Genomic DNA, 22,600 nt, shown 5'->3' with positions numbered 1-22,600 from the left:
GAATGAAGTTTATTTGTTGTTGCATAAATTGGTCATGAAATGTTACTGATCTAACATGAAGGTCACCTTTAGCTTCAGCATACCGTATTAATCAACACTGGGTTAACCCCAAAAACATACATTGTGATGGTTTAAAAAGTAAGGGAAAGTCATTGCAATCGATTAATATCTTTGCTTTTAATTTAACCATGTGTCAAACATTAAAGGTGTCCATATCAGTATACCACACTGGAGGCAATGCTGTCTGAAAGAAAATAAACTGGCTATACGTCTGTCTCTCTCACTCTCAAAGACCAGCCATTTCCTTTAGTCTAATGTAGTTGTCAACAGCAGCTGGCCAGTTGATGGGTGGAGCGAGCTGGCTCTGTCTCTCCAAGTTGGCAAAATATGCTTGGAGATTAGCATCTCCACACAAACTGTTTGTGGGTGGCAGAAGGTCTTTGAACTCCTGTAACACTTGGGGATCCACTGGGAATCCACAATCCCTTCCACCAAACCTAAGGCCGCACAAAAAACACAACAGTGAACTCATTATGAATAATATTTAAATCTCAAATTGAAAACAACCAAACATTTATTGAATGACAATACAGGTGCTACAAACAAACCTGTGAGGCAGGTGGTACATGGTCTCCGGTTTCCCAGATGGACAGAGAGACTGACGGACAGGCCTGATTGTATGATTATTCCAAAGCTCTCGGTGCTCATCAAGCTCTTTCTGAAAGATGCCCAGGAACACATACCGTACAAGGCACTTGTGTTCATGGGTGCCGTTGAAGTAGTGTCTCTCTCTCAGGTCACTGAATAAATCCATCCAGAACTGTGTCCTAATAATGGAGTTAAAGTATACACAGTGATTTCAGTTTTGTATAAATGTTTCTAACACAAATACTTTAAAAATTATGTGACCGTCTTGGAAAACAACATTCTGCACTGCATTCACCAGCAGAATGTTGGACTAGCAACACTTGTTTCTCGTTATAACAAATTTGAAACAACCACGCACACTAATCCTTTTACTTGTTATAACTATTGCAAAATCAACAGTACACAGCCTAATCCATGAATGACGCTCATAAAAATAAACCTACATTTTCAAAGTCATCATTGTATGGTGCCAACCCAGCATAATAGAATTATGAAATTCTAACATTATGAAAATATTACAGAAATATCAAACAGTATTGAAAAATATGTATGTGTGTGTATATGTGTGTAAGTCTTCTATTTCACATGCTCTATAACATCTAAAAACATACCTCTGTTTCCTGAAAAAGGACCACCAGCTTTCAATCCTTTGATTGGCAGTTGAAGTGCCATACATGTGGCTGACAGAACCTGCAAATTCATCGGTGTGGTCCTCTCTTAAAGAACAGTGGATGGCAGCCATGTCTCCATTTTCTGTCCCACAGTCTGTCCGAAGACGAGCCGGAAGGCCATAGCTCGAAACACACTGCAGGTAATGTTGAGCGATTACTGCAGGGTCGTTGTTGGTGCTACCACTACTTAGCCACATAACCCGCCTTGAATACCCATCGATGCAGCCACTGATGGCAATCCCAAAGGGCTTGAGCTTGTCATAGCCATCCACGTGCCACACCTGATTGGGTCCTGCGGCGCAATAGGATCGCCTAACAAATCTGCGCCTATGACGGAGAGATACTCCTGTTGGATTTAATAATCTGAGGGCTTGCATGACATTGTCTCGTTTTACTGTCAGTGAATGCTTCTGTCGCAGGGTCTGCCACATAGCCCTGTAGCCCAACAGCTGTCCTGAGCCATTCAATTCAGTAGTGATGGCAGCATTCACAGTCTCCAGTGGAGTGTAATTTGCTCTCCGACTTAGGTTTAACCGTTTCAGCCTTCTTTTTAGAGTTTTCAGGCTCATAACAATCCCATGCTTTGACTCCAAAAAATCTCTAATAATCTCGTTGGAGTGGTCCTTTCTGAAGTAGGCATGTATTAGGTCATCCTCTGAGGGTTCATGGTTATGGACACACACACACACACACACATAGAGAGAGAGATAGATTCATTATAATAACTAATATGCTCTGATGGGGGTTGATAATAGGAGCACAACAAGGGGATGTTACCTGTAGGCCCATGGCCTACGCTTGATGACGTGGATGGACGCTCCGTAAGGAACCCCACGTTCATACCACACGACGGGCAAAACTTGGGAGCGTCCCCCAGTTGCACAGCACAAAACGGACAGAACATTTCAATCTGAAAAATAAATAATTCAGATATCAGGACAACAATGTACAAACGCCAGTAATGCATCTATTTAGTGACCAGAAGCGAGCTAGCGAGCTAGTTTCCAGCTAACAGCGTTGGCAGTGGACTAATACGTTATGGGGATAATATGTTGAAAACACGGTATTAGATCACATCGACAAGTCTGTCATAATAAAAGACATACACTTACGTCTTGTAGCCATAAGCAACAAAAGCGCACATTCAGAAGCGCGAAGACAACCGGATGGATGCGGGTCCGTCACTGATTATGGCCCCCCCCGGAAACATTTCCGTTGTGTTTTCGCAGTTTGCAGTTCGTTTCCCTATTTGCTCGTGCTGTGAATATTTGCAGCGTACGTGATGTGAAATCGACGAAGTTGTTTTCTGAATATGTAGTTGTTGTGGCGTTTGTATGTGTTTTCTGAATATGTAGTTGTTGTGGCATTTGTATGTGTTTTCTGAATTTGGAGGTGTTTTCTGAATATGTAGTTGTTGTGGCGGCGTTTGCATGTGTTTTCTGAATTTGGAGGTGTTTTCTGAAAATGTAGTTGTTGTGGCGTTTGTACATGTTGTGACCCTTCTCGGGCACCGTACTATACAAATAAACTTGAATTTAATTGAACTGTGTTTAGTAATTGTACTAAACACAGTTGTGTGATATTGAGATGGGTCTAAAGTTTGGTCAAAGGTTTGGTGTTAATATACGAAAGCATTGCAGAGATAAAATCAATTTGACATTGTGCCATCATGATGTGTTAATTCAGTTCAGTTCAATTCAAGTTTATTTGTATAGCGCTTTTTTCGATACAAATCATTACAAAGCAACTTTACAGAAAATTATGTTTCTACAATATTTAGTAGTAGCTTATAAGTGGTGACTGTCAGTTTGTGAGCGTATGACAGGATTTTTAGAAAAATTAATACAAGACCTAGTCAGCCAGACGATGAACATTATTAACAGCAATTATTATAAGCTTTAACACTTGTAGCAATATTTGTTAGTTCTGTTTGTTGTTTCAGGGTTAGCATCATCTGAGGTCCTCTGAGGGGTCAGCATCATCTCATTTCAGGTGTTCTGGATCCAGACTGGAGCTTGTGTGAATCCTAGTTACCACGAGATGTAAATCCTAGAGAAACAGAGAAACAAATAGAGACATCATTAGCATAGCTGCTGATCCGACAAAGTAAAAATTGATGAGATGCGTTTTTAATCTAGATTTAAACAGAGAGAGTGTGTCTGAACCCGAACATTATCAGGAAGGCTATTCCAGAGTTTGGGAGCCAAATGTGAAAAGAAGAGCCAGAAGTATGTTACAATAGTCCAGTCTAGAGGTCATGAATGCATGAACTAGCTTTTCTGCATCAGAAACATGTTTCATAGCTTGGCAATGTTTCTAAGATGAAATAATTCAGTTTAACATGTTAGTTAAACAATAAGAGTTTGGTATATCAGCAAGAAATCCATGGCCTGAAGATGATCTGAATCGAGTTTGGTGAAATTGGACCAGCAGTCTAGGAGGCATCGACTGTGGTTTCATTGGTATCGTTGATCTCATTATGACTCAATGAATCTGTCATTACAATAGGAACAATTGATCCAAAAACTACCCTCATTTTTGAAACATCATTATTTTACCCCTGAATATTTTGAGTATCTTCAGGGCATGGTGCTCATAGATACTCTGAAGGACCTCTGCTGGATATATAGGGTCATTACAAGTTTTTTCTCTAACCAGCAGATGGCAGAATTCTAGATCAATATCCATTCAAAAAAAATATATATATATTATTATATTATATATATATATATATATATATATATATATATATATATATATATATATTTGTATGATTAATTAATTTTTATTTTTTGTACAATTACTTTTTCAATTTCGGGGTCACATTGACCGCAAATATCAATTTTCTGGAAGTGGTTAACTGCTCCTCTCACAACTTTTCTGACATATATTTTGTAAATATATATTGAAACATTATAATATACATTAAAAAAAAAAAAATTCTCAAAGATTAGTTAGTTTTTGTTATTTGAGGTATTTTGAAGTGCCCGCTTTTGCAATAATGCCACATACATTTGCAGAAATACCAAACAATTTGTCACTAAATCTTGATTGTAGGCACATATTTTTTCAATCTACATTTACATTTATTCATTTAGGAGATGCTTTTATCCAAAGCGGCTAACAAATGAGAACAGTGAAAGGAATCAAAAACAACAAAAAAAAGCAATGAAATATAAGTGTTATATAACAAGTTAGGTTACCACAGTACACACATCAAGGGCTTTTAAATAATATAACAGATAAAAAGAAGACAGATGTAATAGTAAAAGAATAGAGCAAGCTAGTGTTAGAGATCTTTATATATGTATATATGTATATATATATATATATATATATATATATATATATATATGTGTGTGTGTGTGTGTGTGTGTGTGTGTGTGTGTGTGTGTGTGTGTGTGTGTGTGTGTGCAGAACGCAAGCTTCTAGAGGGCACTGTAGGGGAATTTACAGTTAAAACCCAAGGACCAGATATGTCGCAATAAAGACCAGGACTCAGAGATGAGTTCAATTAATAATAATAATTTTACTTGAAGAAAATAGTTTGCAATTTCATCAGCAGAAGTCAGCTTCAATACTCTCGACGGAGTTCGCAGGCCGCCCCCAGTACAATACAAAATCAACCACAGTTATACCCTGACAGAGGATACTAATTGCGTCAATACATGAGTCAACAAAATTCTGATTGGTTCTAAAACCTAGATGAACTCTCCAAAGACGTATATCTGATACGCTGGACATTGGCAGTTGATCGTTTGTCCTGGGACTGTCTGAGCTTCTCCCTGTACAGACAGATACTAACACACATACACAGAGAACTTATCTAAAATTCAAGGCTTTCTAGCACTGGCAAGTGTCTTATCATTACGGTTGGATACACACACATAATATGTGGACATTAATCTTGAGGCAAAGAAATACAGCACACTTAAGGTTACACATTTCACTCTTGCTATAACTTGATTAATAGTCAAACAAGAAATCATGTAATAAAATAATTAATATCAGTATGAAGGATATGGCAACTCGGCATCCACTCCTTCAGCACATAAGTCTGAAGTAAAACATTTAGGTAAATGGTAGCAAGGCGGGGGTAATTTTGTAGGCAAACATCAATGTCTGGAATTTTATGCGAGATTTATTTATTTATTAAAAATTAATCTTGTCGCCGTGGATTAATTGTAAAGGTTTGATAGAATTGGCTGGAAGACCTGCAGAGAGAGCATTGCAATAGTCCAGCCTGGACAGAACAAGAGCTTGAACAAGGAGTTGTGCAGCATGTTCAGAAAGAAAGGGTTTGATCTTCTTGATGTTGAATAAAGCAAATCTGCAGGATCGGACAGTTTTAGTAATGTGGTCTGAGAAAGTCAGCTGATCATCAATCATAACTCCAAGGCTTCTAGCTGTTTTTGAAGGAGTTATGGTTGATGTGCCTAACTTGATGGTGAAATTGTGATGGAACGATGGGTTTGCTGGAATCACAAGCAGTTCTGTCTTGGCAAGGTTGAGTTGAAGGTGATGGTCCATCATCCAGGAAGAAATGTCTGTTAGACAAGCTGAGATGCGAATAGCTAGCATCAGCAGTGGTATGAAAAGCCATGTTTCTGAATGACAGAACCTAATGATGCCATGTAGACAGAGAAGAGAAGTGGTCTCAAGTGTTTTTGCAATAAAAGGAAGAAGGGAAACTGGTCTGTAGTTCTCTAAAAGAGATAAAAGAGAGGTTGGGTTTTTTAAGTAGTGGAGTTATACGAGCCTGTCTAAATGATGAGGGAAAAACACCAGTGTGGAGGGAAGTGTTGATGATGTGATTGAGTGCAGGTACAACTGCAGGAGAAATGGCTTGAAGGAGATGAGATGGAATAGGATCAAGAGGGCAAGTAGTAGGGTGATTAGAAAGGATGAGTTTGGAGACTTCTGCCTCAGAGAGTGAAGAGAAGGATGTAAATGAGTGTAAGTTTCCTGGTGATATGAGCTTGGCTGAGGAGACATTAACAGAGAAGGAAGATAGGAGTGACTGATACACAATAAGGTCAGTAGTATTTTTGGATTTGCGCCACATCCTTTCAGCAGCTCTAAGCTTAGAACGGTGTTCACGTAGAACATCAGATAACCAAGGGGCAGAAGGGGTGTTACGGGCTGGCCTGGAAGACAAGGGGCAAACAGTGTCTAAACAAGATGTAAGAGTGGAGCAGAAAGTATCAGTAGCACTCTTAGCATCCAAAGATGCAAACAGTTTAGGGGAAGGAAGTGAAGATGAAACCATTGCAGATAGCCGGGAGGGTGAAAGTGTGCGTAGGTTACGTCGAAAGATGACATGTGGAGGGGTAAGTGATGTGTCAGGGATCATGTTGAGGTTAAGAGTGAGGAGGAAGTGATCCGACGTGTGCAGTGGAGTAACCAGAACATGATCAGTAGAGCAGTTTCATGTATAAATAAGGTCCAGTTGGTTGCCTGATTTGTGAGTAGCAGTAGTTGACACTCGGTTGAGATCAAAAGAGGCAAGCAGAGTGTGGAAAATCAGCAGACAGAGGTTTATCTAGGTGGAGGTTGAAGTTTCCAAGCATAACTAGGGGAGTACCATCCTCAGAAAAGGTTGAGAGCAACACATCTAATTCATCCAAAAAGTTTCCCAGTGGTCCTGAGGGTCGATAGACAACTACAAAATTTATTTTAAGAGGGTAGGTAACAGTAACTGAATGAGATTCAAAGGATCTGTTGATAACCAGAGATGGTAAAGGATTAAATTTCCAATCATTAGAGATGAGCAGACCAGTACCTCCACCTCTTCCAGTAAAACGGGGAAAAGGAGAAATTATTGGAGAGTGCTGCATGTGTAGCAGTGTCCTCAGGTTTGATCCAGGTCTCTGTCAGGGCCATGAGATGAAGCTTTGAATGACTAATAATAGAAGTAATGAAATCTGCTTTATTTACAGCAGACGGGAAATTCCAGAGACCAATAGGAAAATAAAGTAGTGTATTAGCAGACATAGGCAAAGTGTGCAGGTTGTTAAGATTGCGCTGGCTACATTGTGTGATGTGTGGTTTGAGAGTGGTAGTGATAGTAGGGATCTGGAAACACATAGTGAGAATTGGTTATAGAAAAACTGAAACAGAAATGAAACAAGGAGAAGGAAAAAGAAAAAAATTAATCAAAACATTAAAATCTAAAAAGTAAAATCAAAACTATTTTATTTTACTTAAATATAAATACAGTAGAACACACAAAAACGAAAAAGCAAAAAAACTGCAATAAGCAGATATGAATGGTGGGTGTGTGTTTGTGAGAGAGCATGTGTGTGTGTGTGCGTGTGTGTGTGTGTGTGTGTGTGTGAATGAGTGCTCGTTCCACATTGTATTTGTGCTTTTGTATATATATATATATATATATATATATATATATATATATATATAAATGGCATATTTGATGTTGATGATATGAATATAAATGTAAAAATGTCACAAAATCTTATTCCATATTTATAAGGTGAAGGGAACCATTTTTAAAACTAAGTAAAAGTTGATTGGATCGTCTTGACCTCAGGGACAGACTGAAGGTTAAACACACACAAATCCAGCTCACTGAGAATCATCACCACCAGAGAGACTCGAACCACTGCTGAATCCAGCGGCCGAAGGGAACATGTGCTGCTGTTCAGTGTTTGTAGTGTTAATAAACTACTCTGGGTCTGATCTGTTTTCTCAGAGCTGGAGAGAGAAAAGCAGCACATTACAATCCACGAGAAGAAACACTTTAGAGACGCAGGTGTAGTGTGTGTGAAGACTTTCTGTTTGACCAAGCTGGGGTTGATACTAATCGTTTAAAAATGCTTTAAAACTGTTTTAGAATTAATTTTCTACAAGTGAGTCACGGATAGTAGAAACATTTACAGTAACAAACCAATTTTATCATTAATAACTTAATGATTTTATTTCTAGAATGTAATGGCCTGCAGGAAACGACTGAAAGAAAGATGAGAAACTAACACAGAATAGCCTTTAGATCGGGTTCAGAGCAGTTGTGCTTACTGTGCAGTTCTCACACTGATGAACAATGTAAAGCAGCTCTTCTCCATCAGTTCAGAGCACTTGTGCAAAATTATCACCTATAGATTGTGAATAGATCAAAAGTTGTTACCAATATTCAGTTCTGAGATGATTCACACAGTGTGAAGCAGCTCTTCTCCATCACACACTGACATTGTGTCATTAATAGCAGCTTTAGCATGATTTAAACAGATCAGAGGAAGTGAACAAACACAGGAAGAGCTGAGAGTATTTAAAGAAAGAGTTAAGAGAATATAATGAAGAGGAAGACTGACAGAAAGAGAAGATGGCTGATAAGTGTCACTTGTGTCTGCTGGGACTGATCTTTCTCTCTTCACTTCTCACAGGTAAAGACATCTGTGTTTTCTCTTCAAGACAGTGAATTAATCTGAGAAAGAGTTCATCTGAACATGATCAGTTTATTATTGTGTTACAAACAGAACATACTGGATTATTCCTGAACGCACTGAAACTAGACGCTTTCACACTCAAACATCTGATGCTGAATTATCTTCATGTTAAGAGTGTGTTTGTGATTCAAACAGCTCTATGATCAAGACAAACTGTTTATTCTGGAGAGTGTGTTGTTTGCATCAAGTGAAGAAAAAATAATTTATGATCCGAATCTTCTGATTTTTATGCTGCTGTGTTTTATGTCTTAATTTATTAATATATCATAATAATCACTCATGTGTTTTTGTGTTTCAGGTCTCAGTGGAGTGGATGATGCTCATGTGTTCATCAGTTCTGGTGAAGATGTCCGTCTGCCCTGTAATAATGCTCTTCCTGACTGTAAATATACTACATGGAACTATAACAGATTCAGACATACAGTAGTTGAACTGATCGCTGGAGGGAGAAAGACGACAGACACAGAGAGACATGAGAGACTGAGTCTGGGGTCTGACTGCTCTCTGAACATCAAGAGCGTCACAGAAGAAGATCGTGGACTTTACTTCTGCAGACAATATGTGAATGATCAACACCAGGGAACTGATGCTTGTGTTTATCTGCATGTTCTTCATGGTAATTTAATGATTATATGGTCAGTTTAAAAAAGTAATTTCTTCATTTAATCTCTCAGGATGTTTGTAAAGTGTGTGATGTGTGTGTTATTCTGTGTTTCAGTCTATTCATCTGAGATCAGTGCAGGTCGCTCTGTGACTCTCTTCTGTCAGTTGTATTCATATCCTCAAGTCTCTTGTGATGATTTGATCCGTTCTGAGCGAATTGATCTGTTCTGGGTGAATCAGGCTGGTGTTAAACTGACAAACTCAGACTCCAGATATCAGATATCAGCTCCAGGTCACTGTATCATCTCTCTGAATACAACAATCCTGAATGAAGATCACAACGGAGAGTGGAGATGTGAAGTTACTCAGAGAGATCAACTCCAGACCTCAGTCTCGTACACTGTCAAGATCTCAGGTGAGAAGACAATCTCATGATCAGATGTAGAAGAGTCTTAGATGTGCTAATATAATGATAGATAATGTTAGAGTCATCTTGTGTTAAGTGATTGAAATATGATCGTCATGTTTTATGATGAATCTGAACTAACATCATCTTTTCAGATCAAGCTGATTCAACGACAGCAGTCACAAACTCTCAGCATCGCTCAACTACAAACACAGATGAAACTGAAGGTACAGCATCAGTGACTTTCTCACATCAGTGAAGAGTTATCTTGTGTCTTAACTAAATAAAACATGATTGTCATATTCTCCAGTATGATTCATCTGAACTAACATTCATCTTTACAGATCAAACTAAAAGAGTAACAGCATTGACTCCAGCAGAAACGTCTACACAAGGTACAGTCACAGATTTACTTTCACTGTTGTGAGTTTTATTGAATACTCTTGACAATATTCAATCAGTTCAACTGAAAGAGCAGATTCACAGAAATAAAGAAATGAAAATGAAGAGTTATATGTGTTTTGTAAGTCGAGTCTAATGTTGATTTATTCTGCTGAAGCTTCTCTGGTTTTCATCCATTGTGCTGAAGAGCAGAGCTCATGGTTTGGTTGTTTCTTCATGCAGTGAACACAGATGCAATGATAAACTGTGTTTTATTTATTATTTCACTACATATGATCTGCAGATGATCAGCTGCATGTTTTAACTGAAGTTAGTATGATTCGCTGGTTTTGTGTTTGCTGCCGTCAGTGTAAATATTAATACTATAACACTATTGCAGTGTTTAATCGACTATATTGTATATTTTTCTGTAAGCTTTGAGATGATGTAGACTTTAGTGACAGCAGCTCAGAGAACAAGCACAGCTGTAATAAACTTACCATAAAATCACAAATATGATAAATAAGGATAAGTATGCTGTTAAATGTGTCATTTATCATTGCATTAGTAGCAGTGCTTTAAGTGGGTACGCACCGGTACTCAGTGTGGCATTAAGGGAAGTGGTAACGGAGCTCTAATTAATAATAATAATAATACGTTTTATTTATATAGCGCCTTTCCAGAGCTCAAGGACACGTTACAATAAACAAACAACAATAAAGGCAATTGACAAAGAGAGCAGACAGAACAACAATAGGCAAATGAGAGTGCAAGTACAGTAAGTGAGAATAGTGTAGATGGGGCAGCAACCAGCAGAGAGAGAGGAAAATAAATAAAGTAAAAAATAAAAACACACTAAGACCTATAACATTCAGAAAATAGGTGTGTTTTGAGCATGGATTTGAATTCAGAGATAGTGTTAACAAAACGTAGTGATGGGGGGAGAGAGTTCCACATTTTGGGCGCAACAACACTGAATGATCTGCCCCCCATCGAAGCAAGGAGATGCCGAGGGACAACGAGAAGGCTGGAATCAGCGGATCGTAAAGAGCGAGTTGGGGTGTAAGGGAGAAGCAGGTTACAGAGGTAGGGGGGAGCAAGGCCATGCAGAGACTTAAAAGCGAGAAAGAGAATTTTGAATTTAATACGGTAAGCCACAGGAAGCCAGTGAAGATCATGCAGAATTGGGGAAATATGTGCAGAACGCTTGGTGTGGGTGAGTAGTCTGGCAGCAGAGTTTTGAATGTATTGTAATTTGGAAATGGAGCTAGCTGATAGGCCGATGAAAAGTGCATTGCAGTAATCAAGACGTGAGGTGACAAATGCATGGATGACAGATTCAGCATCTGAGATACTGATAAAGGGACAGAGCTGAGCGATACGACGTAGATGAAAGAATGCCAATTTAGTGATGGAATTAATGTGAGAGTGGAAAGATAGAGAGGAATCAAAAATTACACCAAGATTTTTAACAGTACTAGATGGTTTGATAAGAGAGCCGGCGATCTCACAGGTGAAGTTAGTAGGAATTTTATTAGTGAGTGATGAAGGTCCAGTGAAAATAATCTCAGTTTTGTCCATGTTAAGTTTTAGAAAATTTGAATGAAGCCAATCTTTTATTTCATGTACACAGGCAGAGATTTTGTCAGTTGTGAAAGATAAAGTTGATGTACAGGTAGTATATAATTGAATGTCGTCAGCGTAGAAATGATAATTAAAACCATGACGGCGGAGGATCTGACCAAGAGGTATTATATAAATTATAAATAATAATGGCCCAAGAACGGATCCCTGAGGGACACCTTGCTTCAGGGGGACAGTGGGTGAGCGAAAATTCTGAAGTGAAATGTAAAACAGTCTGTCAGAGAGATAAGAGGAGAACCAGGAAAGAGCAGCACCAGAAATACCCACATCTGAAAGGCGTGAAATGAGTAGTTGATGGGAGACGGTATCGAAGGCAGAGCTGAGGTCGAGCAGCAAAAGCATAGACAGAGAACCAGAATCACCAGAGAGAAGTAGATCATTTAGTACCTTAACTAGAGCAGTTTCAGTACTATGCATAGGGCGAAAACCAGATTGAAAAGGATCAAGAAGATTATTTTCAACTAGAAAAGACTGAAGCTGGGAGGCAACAGTACTTTCCAGTAATTTAGCTATGAAGGGGAGATTTGAAATGGGACGATAATTAGATAAAACTGAGGGATCAAGGTTGGGTTTCTTGAGAACAGGGGTAACAGCTGCAGTTTTGAGTGACAGAGGAAATGAAGCAGAGGTAAGAGAAGCATTGATGAAGTGAGAGATAGGTGCAGAAATAACTGAATGGCAAAGTTTCAGTAGAGTAGTAGGAGCAGGGTCAAGATGACAAGATGAAGGGTTGGATTTCAAGATTAACTCAGAGACAGAAGAAGGAGTAGACAGAGAGAAAAAAGGCAGGGATTGACCAGGTTGATTCGGCAGATAACTAATGTTAGTGGCATCATTAAAGAGGCACTGGTTTACGGCATCAGTCTTTTCGAGCATGTGAGCCAAGAATGAAGTGCAAAGTTTATCAGAAGCTAGAGCAACATGAGATGGAGGTTTGGTAAGTTTATTTATTGTGTTGAATAATGCTTTTGGCCTGTTGCTTGATTTATTGATTATAGCAGATACAAAACTGGAACGAGCCAAACTCAGGGCCGATTTATAAATCTTGATATGTTCGATGAATGCCAAATGGTGAACAGTCAGGCCAGTTTTCCTATAGTAACGCTCAAGCCGTCTACCAGTGGCCTTTAAGATACGGAGCTCAGGAGTGTACCAAGGAGACGAATGTGTGGAAGGGACACTTCTGGTCTTGACAGGAGCATGCTTATCTAAGATATCCGAGATTATGGAGTTATAGTTGGATAGTATCAGTGAGGGTGAGGAGATATCAAAGACATCAGAGAGATTAGAAGAGGAAACGGAGGTACAAAATAATGCAGTATCAACAGCTTTGAGATTGCGGTAAGATATGACAGTTGTAGAACAATTCTTATGCATAGGCAGGCTGAAGCTAAAATCAAGAAATTTGTGATCAGAAATACCAGTGTCAGTAGAGGTGATGGAAGAGATATTGGTCATCGATGTACAAATCAAATCAAGGGTATGACCACGGGTATGAGTAGGAAAATTAACATGCTGAATTAGATTAAAACAATCAAAAATAGAAAGTAACTGGTTGGAGTTAGGGCAAACAGCATCAACATGAATATTGAAATCACCAAGCAGTAGAATGGGAAATGACAATGAGCAGGCAAGGGTCAACAGTTCACTGAGTTCAGAAAAGAAGTTAGACAGGACCTTAGGAGGTCGATAGAGCAAAATAATTATGAGAGAGTCAGCCTTCAAAACCATGCACTCAAATGTACTGGTGTCGTGAAAGTCAAGTTGCTTGATACGGAGGTTATCACGATGGATGATAGCGAGACCACCCCCTTTACCATGGGGTCGCGGTCTGGACAGATAATTATATCCATCTGGTGTAAGTAGATTTAACTGTAAAAAATCTTCAGGAACTTGCCAAGTTTCAGTGAAAAGAAAAATGTCAAGGTTATTGTCAGTGATCATTTCATTGAGATAAGGGGCTTTGTCCGAAATTGATCGACAGTTCAAAAGAGCAAAGTGATGCGAAGGATTCAAATTAGGTGTATGTTGCTGATCGCTATTAGTGAGATAGATCAGAGAACGCTGGGTAGACAGTTGTTTTGGCATGGAAGATAGTCTATTGTTGGTCCAGATGCAAGGAGGGGAGTCAGGCTTTGAACAATAGGAACTCAAGAGTGTGCGCCGCGAACGATGTGTGTATCTTGGGCGACGGAGAATCCCTAGTCTCCGACAGTATTCATACGTCACCGAATCAAGACGCGGGCAGCAGTTAAAGGCCCTCAGTTGTGATGTAGAATATTCAATATCCATCGCAGATGTAAGACAAAAAAATAATAAGGCAGAGGAAAAAAGAAAAAATGTTTCTGCACAAGGCATGTTGATACTGAGAAAGTGAAAGCCCAACCACAAGCAAAACCACGTTAGCCAAACCTGAACGTCACTTCACCAAAACAGCTAACTAAATAGGAGGCGACGCACCCAGATAGTAAGCAGTAAACAAACGGCGCAACCGATAGAGAGAGCGATTAACTCACCCATCTGAGGAGCCGAGTGTGGTAGAGATGTAACAGGGAAGAAAGCTCGCAGCAGCCCGGCGGCAGACTTATCAACAGTTCAGTTCAGAGTTTAAACAGTGGAAAAAGGATTAATCCAACCAGGGGTGAAACAGCTGCACAGACGCGCACAGTGTTCGCAACGCCTTGCAGACAGCAAAGGTGGTCAGTGCGGTGACAACAGTCCAGGTCAGAGAAACGGAGTAAACATCACAGAGTTCCGATGAAAAGAGAAAAAAGGAAAAAAAATATCCGAACCAGACAAACAGTACAAGCAATCCAGGATACGAAGCGGCAGCACAAACGCGCACAGCGTACTCGACCCGGAACCGGAAGTCCAATTAATTATCAGTAGTAGCGACTACGCCACCCCTGGCTAAACGCCTGGGGAAAATAACACTTAAAGAAAAGCACACCGGTTCGTTCGCTCCCACAGAGCATCAACCAATAAGGCGTGAATCAATATAAGAATACAGCTTTATTATCATAAAGGTAAAAATGACCAGAATGAACACAAGTAGTTCAGAATAAATGGCCAGAGCCACAAGCGATAAAACAACAGGACTAAATCAAAAGGGTTAACTCAAAAGGTTACATCATAGAACTGGGGTGTCTCAGAAAGTGGGTCGGCCACACATGGAGCATCACAACAGCCCAAATTAAAGCAGCCTTCCCTTGTGGATTTCAATCTCAAAAGACACTCTAGTGGAATTACACTACAAACATAAGTTACACCCCACACTTTTGACAAAAGACCACCTCCACACCCTAGATAGCCGCCACTCTGATACACCCCACTCCTAAGTCAAAAGAAAGAGGGAAGAGAAAGAATAAACATTTTTTCTTTAAACATAAAACACACAGCATTGGGCTGATTACCGCTCAATTAACAAACTAATAACAGAAAAAAAAACGATACAAAGCAAAATACCAAATAAATACCAGCAATAACTGTCAGGATCTTGGTAAGGGAGGAACTCAGGTGCAGACAGGGATTCTCAAACAAAGGGTTTATTACAAAAAGGGGAAACAAAAACCCACGAGGGGGAAAACACGGAGCAAGGTAAAGACTAAATAACTAAAACAGGACTGGACTGACAAGATAAACAAGGACTCTAAATACTAACTATAAACAAACACTCACGGTAATACAAACACTTCTTAAGGAACAATCACAGAGTGGAACAATCACAGGTACAATCACAATGACAATGAACCAACGCAAGACAGAGCACACTAGGAGATCTAAATAGGGGAAACAATCAAGACACGACAGGTGGCACAGATGGGACAATCAAGACACGACTAGGTTAACAAGGGGGGCGGGGCAAGGGAACGAGACAACACAAGCACATGGCCCAAAGACAAGGCCATGCGCTTGTACACAAAACAAGGGTCTGTCATGATCCTGCCTCAAGACTAGGAAAAATCAAGGACATGAGGGCAGGATCATGACAGAACCCCTCCCTTAAGGAGCGGCTTCCAGACGCTCCTCAAGGGAACATCAAACACGGGACATGACAGACTGGGACACAGACACAAACCAACAAGACATGACTAATAATAACAAAGGCAAACATGAAAACACAATGGCAGGGTTAGGGTGACATAACAAAAAAACAAACAGGGAAGGGGAGGGGGCGGGACCACAAAGTTCATGGGGGGCAGACCAGGGTGAGTGGGTGGGGCAGGAGTTTTAGAAGGACAGGACGAAGGCTGACGACGGGGGGTACGGGCAGGTCTGGGTGGTGAGGGGCGGGGAGGGGTCTCGGGACAACTGACAGGGGACATGATAGGAGCAGACAAGGGACGCGGGGCAACACTTACGGGACGCGGGGCAAGACTTACGGGACGCGGGGAGACGACAGCTGGACACGGGGGGACAACATCTACTGGACATGGGACGACAACATCTACTGGACACGGGACATCTACTGGACACGGGGGGACAACAGGACACGGGGCCACAACAGGACACGGGGCCACAACAGGACACGGGGCCACATCAACAGGACACGGGGCCACATCAACAGGACACGGGGCCACATCAACAGGACACGGGGCCACATCAACAGGACACGGGGCCACATCAACAGGACACGGGGAGACAACGGCTGGACACTTAGGACTTCTGGGGACAGGGTCAGGGGACAAAACAGGACTGACGGGGACTTCTAAAATTTGGACAAGACGGGACAAATAATCAGAAAAAGCTTTAGCAGCTAGGATAATAGGCAGCTCCTTATGGGATGAGACCGACTGTACAAGAGTCTTTGCTGCAGAGTCGGCCGCGGCTCTCTCCTCCGCTCTCACGACTGCAGCTCTCTTCTTTGCCGGCTCGGGCACGCTCACTGTTGCTGGCTCGGGCACGCTCACCGCTGCTGGCTCGGGCACGCCCACCGCTGCTGGCTCGGGCACGCCCACCACTGCTGGCTCGGGCACGCCCACCACTGCTGGCTCGGGCACGCCAGCTCTCTCCGCTGCTGGCACGGGCACGCCAGCGCTCACCGCTGCTGGCACGGGCACGCCAGCTCTCTCCGCTGCTGGCACGGGCACGCCAGCGCTCACCGCTGCTGGCACGGGCACGCCAGCGCTCACCGCTGCTGGCTCAGGCACGCTCACCGCTGCTGACTCGGGAGGAGACAGGATCACAGGACTGGCAGGCCCCTTCTTCTTCCTCTTCCTCCTCGGGCGCGGTGCAGAGGCTACAGCTGGGTCAGAGGCGGGTTGGGGGAGTTTGGTCTCGGACAGGGCAGACTCGGACGCCAAAGACTCTGAAGCCGACTCCCATGAAAACCGTCTCCCTCGTTTCATGGGGAGACTGCTGGCTGAGGAGGGCACCTCAGGACTCTGGGAGGGGCTTGCCTGACCCCCCAGGGTTGCCACGGCCAGGACACGACCCTCCGGGATCGCCGGCAGCTGGGTAGGTGGGGACCTCTGGGGCTCCTCCTCTCGCCCGCTCACTCCGGAACGACCTCCCCTGGTCCCCCGGAACACCACAAGGCGAGAGCCCTCAAAACAATCTTGCTGGCTGGCTGACGCCATCCAGCATTGCCTCCTGTCTGCTGAGTTCCTTGGTGGTCGGTTCATTCTGTCAGGATCTTGGTAAGGGAGGAACTCAGGTGCAGACAGGGATTCTCAAACAAAGGGTTTATTACAAAAAGGGGAAACAAAAACCCACGAGGGGGAAAACACGGAGCAAGGTAAAGACTAAATAACTAAAACAGGACTGGACTGACAAGATAAACAAGGACTCTAAATACTAACTATAAACAAACACTCACGGTAATACAAACACTTCTTAAGGAACAATCACAGAGTGGAACAATCACAGGTACAATCACAATGACAATGAACCGACGCAAGACAGAGCACACTAGGAGATCTAAATAGGGGAAACAATCAAGACACGACAGGTGGCACAGATGGGACAATCAAGACACGACTAGGTTAACAAGGGGGGCGGGGCAAGGGAACGAGACAACACAAGCACATGGCCCAAAGACAAGGCCATGCGCTTGTACACAAAACAAGGGTCTGTCATGATCCTGCCTCAAGACTAGGAAAAATCAAGGACACGAGGGCAGGATCATGACAATAACCGCAGGAATAATAGTGGTAATAATAAATAATTATTATTTTTAAAGATGAGGAAAAATGATAAGCAACAATAGGAATAATACACAATGACAAGAATGAAAAGAAAAATACAATATAAATGAAAATAAATCAATAAATGTTACAGGCAAACGAATTTAACCAAAAATATAATAATTCACACAAAAAACCGAAAGAAACGAGAAAGAAATCAAAAAATGAAACTAAAGCAAAACAGCAATGTCGCGGCTAGGCCATGCCGTCAAGCATGCCTCTTGAATGGCTAAAACATAACAAACAAGTTAAGATAAAAAAATTATTTTACCTTCTAAGTGGTGATAATAAACGCAAACTCTACATACCAGCTTCAGATATCACTAATTAAGCGTGCACCCAGATCGCCCTTATGCTGATCACTAGGGAAGGAGAGAACACGTTATTCAATCGTCACCAACTCATTTGATCAGTACGGGTATGGTATGGGAATACCACTTACCGAATCCGGGGAGAAGCAAATCACCTACAGTCTGTTGTCCAACACACATATATGGTCGCTTTATTTCCAGTTGTCAAAATAACATCGCGAGGAAGATCAACCTTCTTTTTAACAGTCATATAAACTCCCACGGGCCAACTCTAGCTGCACAGAAAACCTAGTAAATTCACCATACACCTGCCAGCCATCGGCAAAACGCCAAACACACATACCTCCAACTCAGAGCGGTGGAATCCCGGAAGCGGCAGCAACGCCGTGACGCAATCAAATGACGTGCCTCTATGCTTGGAAATGCCGCTTTTATACCAACTGAGGTACCGCTTAATTATCGGCGAACTGGTATTCACCACATCAGTATCACTTCCAAATATATCTCTTGAGTGTACCGCCACCTCTCCGTGCGCCCAGAACGTGCTTTTAGTTTACCGGTACGCTCATTTAGACATCTGTTTTAATAGAGGTTTTAATCTTTTTCCTGCGCTGCGGCTTTTCAGAGCGCCCTTCACAATGCAAGCTTCCTAATTCATCCCACCGAGAGCAGAGACTACATTACCCATACACCCTTGAGTTTTACAAGTGAAAAGCGTGCGCCACTTTTGCCGCTGTAAGTAACAACTCAACGTGACCGGAGAGGGTGTGTGAACCGCGCTCACTCGGCTCGGTAATAATACAAATACAGTGAACAGCACTTAATATGCTCTCCTGGATTCAGACTCTGAGAACTAAAACATCACTGTCAGAATCAGACGACTCCCCACCAAGCCTGAATGATATCGCTGCAGGACAGACGCAAGATAATGAAGTAATGCAGTAGATCTTTCTGAGGGTATTTTTTCAAAATCCTTTTGCACATTTGATTTATGTTCAGTAGCTCAAGCTACTCCACAAACTAATAAAAGGATTTATTATTTTTTATAAGGTCGTCTGTTGACTGCTGCATATAAAACCCCTTCAATATAGTTGTTGTTACCTCCGGGGATGAGGGGAGTCATCAAAAAAGAAAAAAGGCTATAATAGAGTACAGGCACCTCTTTTGGGCCACTTAAAGCACTGATTAGTAGTTTGTTATCTCTCTATATTTGGTTAAACACAGTAATACAGTCGTGTCTCTCTATCGTCTCTCTCTCAGTGATTGTGATTGTGATTGTTGTCGGTGTTTCGGTCGCTCTTCTTCTTCCTGCTCTGATTCTTTGGCTGATTCGTAAAAAAAGAGCCGGTGAGTTTTTACAGTTTCTCATATTCTGTAACAGCAGGCAAAGTTTTTCAGATAAAATGATAAATCATAGAGTTAACAGAACTGATGTTTCTATTCCAGCACTATAATTATTCAAGTCTCTTTTAGAAACTGATTGTCATCTGTATTAGAGACGGTTTGATCATAACTGTTCTCATGTCATTATTTTTCAGATGTCAGAAGAGAGACTGATGACTCTGTGGTGAGTTTTGTTGATCTATGAGTTATTAATAACCATAAACTCCACAGAAGACTGACTCTGAAATATCACACTCTTATTACTTACATTAGATCAGCACAGGTTAGTGTATTTCTACTGTTTCTGCTCTAAAGCTCACAGATAGAAAGAAATATAAAGGAAACAATGACACAATCAACATTTCCATTCGTCCTGATCACAGTGAACAGTATGATTAATCTTCATTAATTAATATATATTTTCATATCTGTGTATATTTGACAGTTATGTGCTAATTTTTCTGTCACTACATCTTTCATCATAACCTCATGTTTGTGTGATAGATTTTCACTGAACCTGAAGTTTTTACAGATATTTGAGCTAAACATCTGCAGTAAAATAATGAGTCTTCTTCACACAGTAGTGATGGATGAGTCTTTAACAGCTTGATCTGATGTATTTTCACTCGTGTTTAGGAGCAGACAGATGAACTGACTTATATTATTTATTGCGCGCAGTAAGAAACATATCCACAAATAACAAGGTGAGCAAACACTTCTTGATCTTCCTCAACATGACCTGTATTAGTTTTATTCTTATAGAAATCTGTCTTGAATTGAGCTCAAAGCTCATTCTGTAATAACTGTGGGTTGAAACAGAGACTGCAATGTTGATTCAGGTTCGCTGTGATGATAAAGTGACTTACGCTTCCATCAGAGGAACAAAAGCTGGAGCTCAGGAAAACTGCAGTCAACTTTATGCCTCTGTGAACAAGAACCATCACAAATCAGACAAATAATTATACAGAAACCACATGAGCAGAGGAGAATGAACCGTGACTCCTGATGATTTCATTCAGTGCCATTATAATAATATCACATGTTGAGAAACCAGCTCTGATTTATTAATAGTTATTGCTCGTATACGCTCGTATAGGTCGTTTGTCCAAATCCCTGAAATACGACCCATCAGAGCATCTACTACAATTGCGCCCCATCGGAAAAAGATCATTTTCATATTAATGTTTTGTACTCTTTTATTTGCACTGTGATTTGCGTTTCGTGTAGCTCAGTTGGTAGATTATTGCGTTATACCTTGATATGTAATCATGCTATCATGGGTTCGATACCAGGGAACGGATGTGCACGAAAATGTATATCCTCAATAAATCATAATTAAGCATGATTTCTGTGAGGGTTAGTACTTACACAGTTACTAGATGTGTACATAGTATGTAACCACAGTGTAAGTACTCATTGGTACATATTATCTACAGCTCGAATGTTTGTGTAGCTACACACTTGTAACAACCCACTGAATGGTATCTGTGTACAAATGTGTAACAGGACAATGGTAACAACACTTTCTTAAATTTCTCTCAAAGGACTCTGAGGACTCAATTTCTTAAAAACACACACACACATGAATGAATGAACATGCATAGGTAAAACATTTTTTTAACCAAACTTTGTATAAAAGATGATTTTCAACTATAACAGAATGATTCAATATTGTTTTTCTTTTCTCTACAATGAGTGTTAAATGACCATAACAAGTTTTATATGTATCTGTAAACTAAAACTAATTTACATAGTGTTTTTGGGGCAACATGTAATGAAAAAAAGTGTAGTGAAAATAGTAATAATTGACAAGATTTCATAATAAAATATTGAACAGAATATTGAAATATGATTTGTTTCTCTGTTCATTTGTTGTGTCTCATACTTTTAGTCCCAGTCTCCTCATATGAGCACATCTATGAAATCAACATCTTCTTTCATAACAAAGACATATTTTGATTTATAAACCCACATTTTCCTGAGATGTTAATTTATGACACACAATGTAAAATTTTGATTTAAATGATAATTACAAAATATTATCATATTTCTATAAGAGAGTCACTAAATTAATTTAGACTTTTTGTTGACCAAGAGAGAAAGTGTTCACGGTGAAACAGCCAATCATCTGTCATCTCTGTGCAGGACATCCAGACTTAAAACAGTCTCAGAGAAATTCACACAAATATAATGTCCTCACATGAGGCCGCAGGGTCTTAAGAGTTTAAGTCACGATTAATCTTTTCATTACTACTGGATCTGCCAGTTTATCCTGAGTGTCAAATGATTATTAAACAGAAACTCATTTTCATCATCTGCATCTGTCATGTAATGATTTTCATGAAGCATAACTGCAGTCCAGTGAAAGCACTTGTGATGATTTTGGTGAAGAGCATAAATTCCGAGAATGGGTTTCTATACTTGGCCGCACGTCACATCTCTTTATAATATTTTCAGAGCAGTGATCTCACTGTTGAGGTTTGGAAACATGTTATTTCTGGCTGTGAGAACTCAGTGTGTTTGACCGCAGAGGTTATTAAAGAAACTCGCTTGAAGAAAGAAGAGGAACTGGCATCTTAACCCACACACAACTGATGATCTCTGAACCCAGTTTGGACTGATGGGGGTGAATTGTCACAAATTCAGAACTGTGCAAGCAACAATGGAGAAAAGATGTTTCAAAGTGCAAGTTTTTGAAACAATACTGTTACTGATTTTGTGTTAACTACAAATAAATAATAGTGAAAATGGTGAAATATTCATGCATATTACATGTTCAAACATCACCAGATACTGGCCTGGCATGAATAATGCCACTTGTTTCCCTTCTGTTGTCAGCTTTATAACCAAGTCTTACTATGTGTTTCCAGATCACTACAATCACTACCACTCACGAAACCATACACCA

The 22,600-nt window shown here is 40.7% G+C and overlaps 2 protein-coding genes across 3 annotated transcripts in view; one reads left to right on the top strand and one right to left on the bottom strand.

Moving 5' to 3' along the window:
* Nucleotides 1-22,600, top strand: part of LOC127952565 (uncharacterized) — a 299,397-nt gene that overhangs the window by 183,290 nt on the left and 93,507 nt on the right. For both annotated transcript variants that reach the window (XM_052551189.1, XM_052551188.1), the window contains exons 6-9: nucleotides 9,944-10,015; nucleotides 10,133-10,183; nucleotides 19,570-19,656; nucleotides 19,848-19,876. In XM_052551189.1, coding sequence (XP_052407149.1) covers nucleotides 9,944-10,015; nucleotides 10,133-10,183; nucleotides 19,570-19,656; nucleotides 19,848-19,876 — 239 coding nt within the window. The remainder of the gene's footprint in view (nucleotides 1-9,943; nucleotides 10,016-10,132; nucleotides 10,184-19,569; nucleotides 19,657-19,847; nucleotides 19,877-22,600) is intronic.
* LOC127952568 (uncharacterized) lies at nucleotides 158-2,576 on the bottom strand. The gene is made up of 5 exons (XM_052551192.1): nucleotides 2,432-2,576; nucleotides 2,097-2,229; nucleotides 1,260-1,974; nucleotides 609-827; nucleotides 158-497 (listed from the first exon to the last, which is right to left on the bottom strand). Exons 2-5 carry the CDS (start codon nucleotides 2,221-2,223, stop codon nucleotides 287-289), a joined length of 1,272 nt encoding a protein of 423 aa, XP_052407152.1. The 5' UTR covers nucleotides 2,224-2,229; nucleotides 2,432-2,576; the 3' UTR covers nucleotides 158-286.

This window comes from Carassius gibelio, chromosome B3, assembly GCF_023724105.1.
Source record: "Carassius gibelio isolate Cgi1373 ecotype wild population from Czech Republic chromosome B3, carGib1.2-hapl.c, whole genome shotgun sequence".
Lineage (NCBI taxonomy): Eukaryota > Metazoa > Chordata > Actinopteri > Cypriniformes > Cyprinidae > Carassius > Carassius gibelio.
The sequence above is the reverse complement of the archived record's forward strand: the minus strand, read 5'-3'. Positions and strand labels throughout refer to the sequence as shown.

Excerpts from the sequence above, each read along its gene's own strand:
- LOC127952568 (XM_052551192.1), bottom strand. The coding sequence starts at position 2,223 with ATGTTCTGTCCGTTTTGTGCTGTGCAACTGGGGGACGCTCCCAAGTTT. Across the intron at positions 1,975-2,096 it reads CGTAGGCCATGGGCCTACAG|AGGATGACCTAATACATGCC; the intron begins GTAACATCCCCT and ends ATGAACCCTCAG. Across the intron at positions 828-1,259 it reads TCCTTTTTCAGGAAACAGAG|GACACAGTTCTGGATGGATT; the intron begins GTATGTTTTTAG and ends CTCCATTATTAG.